At 49.0% G+C, this 10,526-nt stretch overlaps 1 protein-coding gene across 3 annotated transcripts in view; it reads right to left on the bottom strand.

The window, feature by feature from the left end:
• Positions 1 to 5,361: 5,361 nt before the first annotated feature.
• The window catches only part of DIAPH1 (diaphanous related formin 1), a 208,462-nt gene continuing 203,297 nt past the window's right edge, over positions 5,362 to 10,526 (bottom strand). For all 3 annotated transcript variants that reach the window (XM_045026117.1, XM_045026118.1, XM_045026119.1), the window contains one exon: positions 5,362 to 8,329. In XM_045026117.1, coding sequence (XP_044882052.1) covers positions 8,166 to 8,329 — 164 coding nt within the window. In that variant the 3' untranslated portion in view covers positions 5,362 to 8,165. The remainder of the gene's footprint in view (positions 8,330 to 10,526) is intronic.

Genomic DNA, 10,526 nt, shown 5'->3' with positions numbered 1-10,526 from the left:
TACCGGGTGTCACCTCATGCCCAAGTTGCTATAAAACGGGAGATTGAAAACATGCTGGAGATGGGTATCATCCACCCTTCTAGCAGTGCATGGGCATCTCCAGTGGTTCTAGTTCCCAAACCAGATGGGGAAATACGCTTTTGCGTGGACTACTGAAAGCTTAATGCGGTAACCCGCCCAGACAACTACCCAATGCCGCGCACCGATGAGCTTTTGGAGAAATTGGGACGTGCCCAGTTCATCTCCACAATAGATTTAACCAAGGGGTACTGGCAAGTACCACTAGATGAACCCGCCAAAGAAAAATCTGCGTTCATCACCCATGCAGGGGTGTATGAATTTAATGTGCTTCCGTTCGGACTGCGGAATGCACCCGCCACCTTCCAAAGGCTGGTAGATGGTCTACTAGCAGGATTGGGAGAATGTGCAGTTGCCTACCTCGATGATGTGGCCATTTTTTCTGATTCATGGCCCGAACACCTAGAACACCTGGAAACGGTCTTTAAGCGCATCAGGCAGGCAGGACTAACTGTTAAGGCCAAAAAGTGTCAAATAGGCCAAACCAGAGTGACTTACCTAGGGCACCAGGTGGGTCGAGGAACCATTAACCCCCTACAGGCCAAGGTGGAGGCTATCCAAAACTGGCCTGTCCCACGGTCAAAGAAACAGGTCCAATCCTTCTTAGGCTTGCCCGGATATTACAGTCGATTTGTACCACACTACAGCCAAATCGCTGCCCCACTAACTGATCTAACCAGAAAAATGCAGCCAAATGCAGTTAAGTGGACTGATGAGTGTCAGAAAGCCTTTACCCAGCTTAAGGCGACACTCATGTCTGACCCTGTGCTAAGGGCCCCGGACTTTGACAAACCCTTCCTAGTAACCACCGATGCATCTGAACGTGGGGTAGGAGCAGTTCTAATGCAGGAAGGACCGGATCACAACTTCCATCCTGTCGTGTTTCTCAGCAAGAAACTGTCTGAGAGGGAAAGCCACTGGTCCATCAGTGAGAAAGAATGTTACGCCATTGTGTATGCCCTGGAAAAGCTACGACCATACGTTTGGGGACGGCGGTTCCAGCTACAAACTGACCATGCTGCGCTAAAGTGGCTTCATACTAACAAGGGAAACAACAAGAAACTTCTCCGCTGGAGCTTAGCTCTCCAAGACTTTGATTTTGAAATTCAACACATTTCAGGAGCTTCCAATAAAGTTGCTGATGCACTCTCTCGTGAAAGTTTCCCAGAATCAAGTGGTTAAAAAGTGTTCTTCACATGTTTACATGCTTAGTAGAATATGTAATACTGCATGTGTTTCAGTAATCTGTTTATTTTACAGTTCTAGGAGGAAATCACCACCAGTAGTTCCCACTGTTGGTGATTTGGGGGGCGTGTCATAAACAGTTAGTTAAGGGTTAAGGTTTTTGTCTACCTGTAAAGGGTTAACAAGCAGTACCTGTGGACACCTGACCAGAGGACCAATGAGGGACAAGATTATTTTCAAATCCGTGGAGGGAAGTTTTTTTTCCCTGTTCTTTGTTTTCTTAGAGAGTCTCTCTTGGGTATTAAGAGAGTCCAGACATCTTAATCAAGTCCTCCCAGGTTTCTGCAACAAATTCTTCTATTCAAGCTAGTGAGTATTAGCAAGGAACTAGTATTCTTATACTTTTATTTCTATATTTGCAATTGTGTGTTTGCTAAAGGAAATTCTTTATTCCTGTTTGCTGATATTGCTTTTACTGAGAAAGGGGGAGGGGGAATTCTCTCCAGAGATTGATAAGTTTAAACCCTGTATTGTTCCATCTTGGTTACAGAGACAGTGACTTTTCTTTTTATTCTTTATTAAATTCTTTTCTATTAAGGACTTGGTTGATCTTTCTTTGGGTGGATTCTCAGGGAAAGAGGAGGGGGAGGTATCCCTCTGTAGTTAGATCCCGGTGTCTCTCCTAGGAAAGGGGAGGGGGGAGGAAGCAGGGGGGAATGGTTTATTTCTCCTGGGTATAAGAACTCCATGGATTTGGGGCTCTTGGGATCCCCTAGGATTTTGGGGAAGGATTGTGTCCCAATCCACGTAATTGATTGGGTGGTGGCAGCTTACTAGATCTAAACTAGGATTTTAGTTTAGAGGGAAACCAGTGCAGGTCCCCACATTGGAACCCAACAGCTCCAAGTGGGGGTGAGACCTATAACAATGCCCATCTTGGAGAGTTCCAGGTGTGATATTCTGTATCTCGGGGGGACACCCTACACCCCCATGTTCATCCTTATGATTGTTTGGTATTTAAAGCAAAGTTTGTCATGTTGGGTGTCTTCGGAAGGCTCATGATGCACTGAGCATTGTTATAGTAATGTTATGTTATAGGTTGTAATTTCATGTATATAGTTATGAGGCTGAAAATGTGTCCTCATGGCTTAAAACAAGCCCAGGCTAAAACTCTCCAAGAGCAGAGAGGTAGTTCACACCTCATCAGGGCATGTATGGGACAAACCCAGCCCAGCCTCACAGGAAAAAAGGTCACTGGCCTAGGCAGCAACAAAGCATCTGTTGGACTCTCAAGTGAGTCATCCCCCTTCCTTTGGTCAGTTTGGGACTACAATGAAGTAATGCTCACCTGACTCTGAAGGGGGGGGGGGCAAAGCCAAGAGGGAAGAAAGAACATAAGAGGTAGAAACGTTTGCCATGCTCTTCCTCTCTCTTCCACTTCCATCTACAGACATCACCACCAAACAACTGAAGCGCTGATCAAAGGGGAGAGCCTGGCTGAAGGGCAACCAGCCAGCCTGTGGTAAGAAGCATCTAAGTTTGTAAGGGCACTGAAAGTGTTAAGAGCAGCTTAGAATGCATTTTGCTTTTATTTCATTTGACCAAATCTGACTTCTTGTGCTTTGACTTATAATCACTTAAAATCTATCTTTGTAGTTAATAAATTTGTTTGTTTATTCTACCTGAAGCAGTGCATTTGGTTTGAAGCATGGCAGAGGCTCCCCTTGGGATAACAAGCCTGGTACATATCAATATCTTTGTTAAATTGACAAAACCTATATAAGCTTGCAGCGTCCAGCGATCATAACTGGACACTGCAAGATGGAGGTTCATATGGTTGTGTCAGGGACTGGAGATATTGGCTAGTGTCATTTGGTTACACAAGTCAACAGTTTACATGACAGAGGCTGTGTGTGAACAGCCTAGGACTGGGGGTTCTCACAGCAGAGCAGGGCAAGGCTGGCTCCCAGAGTAAAGGATTGGAGTGACTTAGCAGAACACTGGTCCGCATAACACCAGGGGAACGTCACACTACGATTTGTGCACACCAGAGTGAGGAGACAGCCCTCATTGCCACTCTGTCCCATATACATGGCTAGGTGCAATCCTAGAAATAGGAAAGCCACAGGGACAATCCGTCCCCAAGGCCATATAATATTGCTTGTCCCTGCATGAGCCCCATCACACAGGGGAACTGGAAAGCATTTGTACCTCATCAATGGCCATATGGAAACAACTAGATGTCCTTGCAAAACTACTGGTAGCTTGAGGAAAAAAACAAACAAACAAAACAAAGATGCAGGCAGCTCAGCTAAAGTCCTGCTGGAAAAGACCCTTGAAGCCAGCTCTCTGGCAAGTGCCGAGCGCAACTACTGCCTCCTGTCCTCACCCCTGCTTTGGATTCTTGTTGAGAAAGCTCAGCTCTTTCATCACCACTCACCTTGACCTGGGAGGTCCATATATTCTGTGCCTGGGACGTTTGTGTCCATGACAATTTTGGTGATTTATGTTTTTCTTTAAGAAGTAGAATTTCTAATATTAACAGCGTTTTGATACTGCTAGCATTTTGATACTTCCTAGAGGAGTTCAGATGATGGGGATAGCCAGTCTTGAAGGCATTGAAAATGCTGTGCTCTGGCTCCCCAGCCCTAAAATAGAACATGGAGGACACTCAACTTTACAGCATGGCCTGCATTAGAGGGGCTCATGATTCACGGGCAGGGGTTCAGTCCACCCCTTGGGGAACATCCCATTAGACTGAGCTGGTGTTCAAGAGCCAGAGGTCTGTACTGCAGGTCTGTCCTGTATCCAACTCTATACTGCGGACAGAGAAGGCAAAGAAGAGAGGACAAGTCGCGAGAAACAGAAAAAGATCAAGATCACAAGCATCTTTTTGTATTCAAAATAACTTTTATTTTTTTCCATTTTTCATACAAATAAAGAAGCCCTCATGTGCTGAGAGATCATGGAGCTGCCAGACCAGCATCCACCCACAGATTCAAAACCAAGGAAGGCAACTGTCATGACTCCAGTGGAGAATAAAAGCTCTTGGGCAAGTCTCCCTTGGTCTGGCCCTGGGGGTTTGTTGAGCTCTTCTCTATTTGCCTATCATCTCTCTGGGTTCAATCATTAGCATTGTATCCAGCTGCCAGGCATTTGCGCATGGAAAGGCAACATGGCCCCTCCTGGTGTCATTTTGCAATGCCCATGCTACCCTGGAGCCTGCTGCACCCAACACCTCTGACCACACCGGCTGCAGCAGGTAATACACAGCCCCACAACCATTATTAGCTCTAAGATGAACTCCAGGTCCAGGACAATTGAAGGAGTAAAATGCTCACTGTTTTCTGTCACACCCCGTGAAGCTGCTGCTCCTCTCCCTTTATCAGCCTTGTGGACGTGGTGGCAGCTGGCAGAGGCATAACCGTCAGTCGATGGGGTCAGTCCTTATCTCCAGCAAACTCTTGGGGAGGTGTGAGGTTAATTTACCTCCATCACTTTCTCTGGTGACAGCTGATGTTCCAGTCCCACATTTCCTCCTCCTCTCAACCCAGGGCAACCAGGAACTCCGGAAGCTCCTCTCTCCTCCAGTAAATTTTCAATCACTTTTTTTCTCTCTTACAAGACTGAATTTCCAGAACATAAGGAGGCAGCTGCCTCCTCCCAAGGCCCTGCTCCATGGTGCAAGCACCTCACTAACTCCATTTTCCTGCCTCTCTCCAAAGCGCTCACAAATCACATACCCATGGGGAGCAGGCAGGAGCCCTAGCACGTGAGACTAGAATAAAATGAGAGAATCAACCGGGAGCATGACAGAGCTCAGGCTGATTGCACACTGTCACAAGTGACAGCTGCTGAGTCATGTGACAGCAGTGGGAATGGGTGTATCTGGGGACCAGGGTTCCTCACAAACTGACAGGGAGATGTGGGGGAGAGAGCTGTCCTGAAAATGTCCCTCCACCTCTGCTCCAATCACATCCAATGCAGTTGGAAAGGGCTGGGGAGGACAGTCCATAACACCCTGGCCATTGCATCACTGCCAAAGGGCCCAGCAGTGTCATGCTGTTAATAAAAGGAAGTGGGAGGCTGAAAATCCTGCACAGTTCCAATTTTTTATTAACATTTCAAACCAAAATACTCAGATATGATCACAAGTCCCAGGAAATACCCCAACACTATGAAAATGGAATGTTGTTGTTATCAAACATAACCAAAGTAGATTGAAAAATAAAAGTTGCAAAGATTCCAGTGTGACTCCTTTGGTTTGGGGAGGAGGCTGCAGTGGAACACATCCCCATACTGCCGCTCAGAGTGCCACAGGTAACCCCACAGAAGGGCCTCCACTCTCTTGCAGCAGTTTTCAATCCCCGCTCCTCCAACCTGCACAAAACTTTGTGGGGGACACCGGATACCAGAATGAGCTACAATCAGAGCCTGTTTGGGTTGGTTCTCCTTATTAATGCCCCTTCTGCTTTCTCTCCCCAGAGCTAAAGTCCCCAACCTGTTTCCTTCCCTGAATTCTGCAGACTCAACTACCTTTCAGGCCCCATGCTGCTGCTTCTGTCCCCCCAGCACAGCTGAGAGGCTGCGGGCCCAGCACCCTTCCTTTGTGAAAGAGGAGGGTGAAGAGTTCCACAGGAAGAGCGTGAATGGGGCAGAGGTCCTATAAGCTGAGGCCAGTGGATGCCTGTAATTCACTATCTTTCAAATGCAGAAATGGGAGCCTATCTCTGTGACTCCCAGCTTGTGAAGAGCAGTCCCTAGGAAGAGAACCTCCTGCAATGATTAGGGCTGGCTGTGCCTGCAGCTGGGAGGGGTGCTCTGCTCTCAGGGTCAGACACAACAGGCAGGGTAGTTACACAGTGCAGAGTGCACAGGGCTTGGGGCACTAATGTTGGACAGGTGCATGCAAAGCCAATCTGCCCACCCAGTCCATGTGTATAGAGAGCTCACAGGTGCAACAGCAACAGAGGTATGTGCCTGGCCCAGTCTGCACTGGGCCTTTACAGATCACTCCTGCACTCTGACCACATCAGAAATGTGACTCCTTAAATATATTAAATTACAAGAACAGCAGCACCTCAGTACACAGGGGCCCGAAGCTGGGCTGAGCCATGCACATTCTTAGCTACTGCGCCCACAAAGAACATCGTGAGGCATGGGACAGGATTAATCCCCACACCCTCTGCCTTGGGATGTCAGGCACATCTCTGCTCTTCACACTCCCAACACCACCAGGCCAGGTTGGAGCAGGAGTGCTATGAGCTGCCAGAACCATAGGTGCTAAACTACATTGTATCACACATCATCTCACACCGGGGATAAGGGGAAACACTAAAGCCAGCATTTTCACTCCCCTAATTTCATGCCCATAACAGCCAGTGCATGAACGAGGCAGCTCTCTGCCCATGGGGATGGCACCCAGAGGCAGTGCAGCAAGTAGGCAGCCCAATCCCCCTGGGGAGGACAGAAAGGGACAGTGCTGTGCTGGAGGTGGGCAGGCAATTCCTCCATCCTACAGCAGACAATGAAGGGCATACAGTGCAGGGAGGCAATTCCACAAACATGCAAATGTTTCAGATATTTTTATCTTACATTCAAATTTCTTTTTAAAACAAAATCTGATACAAAAATAGATACATTTGCAAAGTGATTTCTTAGCCAAAGGGAGGCTCCACCCACCTGTTGCCATGGCAAGGAGGGAAGGGAGTTCCTCTGCATGGCACAACACAACAGCCGAAGCAAGCAGCCTCGAGGAAGTTGGGGCCCACGCTGCAGCCCCCAGCCCTCGTGCTGCAGCCACACAAGCAATTTGCCACAAAAGATTGGGAAATCGTGTACAATGGAGAGAGTCCTGTGCAGATAGAAGTGCAGCCTGGATTCATTCTAAGCAGATGCTGCTGGGGAGCTGCCATGAATGCTTTCACTCAGGCTTGTGACACTGGGTGGGAGGAGGTCTCAACCTCAGGCCACTTAGTGATACCCAACCACCTTTATTCCTAGGCTCCAAAGCATGCAGAGGCAGCTACTACACCAGAAGCAGCTTCTTGCCCCCAAGCAAACACTCACCTCTTCCTGTTGGGTCATCACTGCTATGACATCATTTCCACAGTGGCAGGAAGGGTTCTGCTAAGGGAATGCTAGCAATAAATAGAGCAAGCAAAGGGTGGGCATGTGAAGAGCAGGAAAGCAGCAGGTCCTGAGGGAGGCAAGGGCACCTCAGGTGTCTAGGGAGCCCCTTTCTCTCCTAGCACACGGTGAGAACAGGGCGCAGGATAGGGTGCTCGGTCCAAGAACACAGCACAGCAGTTGGAGAAGTAGAAGTCCAGCTAAATTTACCTACAAGGTTTCCTCCCACATACAGGTGATAAGGGAGTGGGCTGGGAACCTTGAGACCCGCTGGAGGAAAGTCACCCGTGGAACTGGTGCCTTGGCTGGCCTGGCCCAGCAGCGTCCCCCAAAGTAACAAACTAAAGAAGTCTGGGTTAAGGCAGCTTGTAATGTTCCTGCTTTGGCAACACCCAATGCAGGGATATGTTTGGGTGGGGCAGTAGTCTCTAAACTCTCCATCAATGCCCCTTTTCTCCCAGTACACTCTACCATCCCCCTGCAGGGAAGGGAGAGCTAGACCCAGTGTCTCTTGCCTTGCTCCAAGCAGGGCTTACATTCAGGTACAGCTTTTTGCTTTGTAATTTGAGAGGCAGAAAGACTGAAGCCTGGAGACAAGATATGGAACAATAACCGTAAGGCCAAAGCTGGCACAAGCAGCCCTAAGAGCAAGAAGGAAATCAGACTGCCCCTCAGATCCATGCAAAAAGATTGCAAAGTGACCCAGTGTATTTTGCTTCCTCTGTAAAACTCTTTCAGTCCTGCAGACTTCAGCCCTAGTCTGGGGCCCAGGTCTAGCTTGAACGGCTGATCATCTCCATGCTATCATCATGGGTCCCTCCATCCGTTGCTGCCTCGGTGCTCTGTAATGCCTTGCTTGGTACTGCACTCAGTGCATCGTCTTTCATCAGCTCCGAGGCTAGCAGTGAGGTGACAGCACAGCCGGCTTTTCTCTTTGCTGCAAAAGAAGAGACTGTGATAAATAGCCCAGAGAAACTTATGCAAGCTTACTCTGGCACAGCTCACAACCCTCCAACGCCAGCTGCTCAGAGAGAGCAGGCTCGGAGGCATGGTGGGTAATGTACTGACAACCCCCCAAAATGCTTGTTCAATGCTCCTGAAGCATTCAGTGTTCCTAAGGCATTAGGGGACCCTTCCCAAAGGGCCATGGTCCACACAGCATCCAGAGTTTGAAGGCTGTGAACACCAAGAAGTGAAGGGAACTGATTAAGAGGTGGGAATGGGGAAGTGCAATATGGGATACCCAGGAGTACCGGGATGGAATTAAGCAAAGGAAAATCTAAGCTGAATCTCAGAGAACATTTTCTTACAGTAACATCTATGAGGCTGTGGAATAGGCTCCCACAGGAAAGTAGTAGCCCCATCACTTGGGACATTTATAAGTAGACTGTACAATATTCTGTAGAATATGGTGTAGAAAACCATGTTACAGGCCCAGATACCATGGTTATAGGCCCTTTAGAAATGAATAGAATACTTTTACGCTGGCTTGGCAAAGTGGAAGAGAATAGATGTCACAGATGGGAAAGACATACTGAGTCCACAAAATCAGGTTAGCACAGTGTAGGTTGTTGGGCTGCTGAGTGTATGAGATAGACTATTCAGTGCACATGTTCTTGGACTTCTCTGCTTCTGCAGTGGTAGCCCAATAAAGCCAGTTCAGTTTCTGTTCCAGAAGGCTAAGCTGTGGGAGGGGGCATCTACCCTGAGTTTAAAAATCACAGGTTAAGAACCTCTGAGAGTTGAAGGTCTTCTCCACACATTAGCATGGAAACTTCAGAGAACGGAACCAAACTACAGGAATATGATCATCACAGAACAGGTAGCTACCCATCCCTTGAGGTTGGGAATAGAACGTAAGGGCTTCCTATGGGGGCACTGTGCTCCCAGCAGAGAAGGGAGGCAGGCAAGGCACAAGGCTGAATGGAGAAGGCTGTCCCCACTAGATTTTGCACCCCTCAATGGCCTTTTATGCCCCATGGACATAGCAGCCAAATGGAGGAGCAACAGCGCTTTGCAGCTGCAGATGAGCTGTGGTGTCCCAGTAGCACATCACCCAGACAGCACTCATCCCTTAAGATGTTTCTTTACAGCTTAAGGCCTGAGCTCAGCCAGAACACGATGCTCCAGACTTCATTAAGCTCACGCTTGAGTCTCAGACAAGCGAACAGCCCTGAATTAGGACAGCAACTATGCCCTGCTGGGGGCTCCGGCAGGCTGCAGGACAATGAATGGCTGAGGCTGGGGCACAGTACTCACGCAGGGAGGACAATTCACCAATGAACGTCACCGATATGCAAGTTCAGACTTGAATATCCACACACAGGCTGGCTCCCACACTCACTAATCAGAACAGGTGCACCCACTCTGGTGTGCACACACACAGGAAAACTGTAGAACTCACGCAGACAATCAGATGCCCTTGTGCACTACATGCTGTTGCACACAGGCAGACACGCTGAGACACATGCACACACACATTCATATTATGGTCCACACGTAGGCACTTTCTCAGGCCTGACTGTTCAGGAGGAAATCTGTTGAGAGGAGAATGCAGAAGGGGATGCACACAGGAATACAAAGCAGCAACTGAGATGCTGCCTTGAGACACTGCAGTCATGGAATTAACTCTTTACAAGACAGAAAAAATAAAGCCATTTCTAATGTGAAGCTTCCCATGAAGCCTCTAGAACAGGGGTGGGCAAACTTTTTGGCCCGAGGGCCACATCTGGATGGGGAAATTGTATGCAGGGCCATGAATGTAGGGCTGGGGCAGAGGGTTGGGGGTGTGGTGTGCACAAGGGGGCTCAGGGCAGGGGATTGGAGTGCAGGAGGGGGCGGGGTGCAGGATCCAGCCTGGCGCTGCTTATCTTGAGTGGCTCCAGGGTGGCAGTGGCACACAGTGGGGCTAATGCAGTCTCCCTGCCTGCCCTGGCCCTGTGTCGCTCCCAGACGTGGCCGGCATGTCTGGAAGTGGCTCCTGGGGGTGGGGCGGGGCAGGTGGCATTGCCGCATGCTGGCCTCACCTGTGGGTACCACCCCCAAAGCTCCCATTGGCCACGGTTCCCTGTTCCTGGCCAATAGGAGCTGCGGGGGGCAGTGCCTGCAGGCGATGGCAGCACACAGAGCCCTCT

Source organism: Mauremys mutica, chromosome 8, assembly GCF_020497125.1.
Source record: "Mauremys mutica isolate MM-2020 ecotype Southern chromosome 8, ASM2049712v1, whole genome shotgun sequence".
In the NCBI taxonomy this organism is placed as follows: domain Eukaryota; kingdom Metazoa; phylum Chordata; order Testudines; family Geoemydidae; genus Mauremys; species Mauremys mutica.
This window is presented reverse-complemented; position numbering and strand designations above follow the sequence as displayed.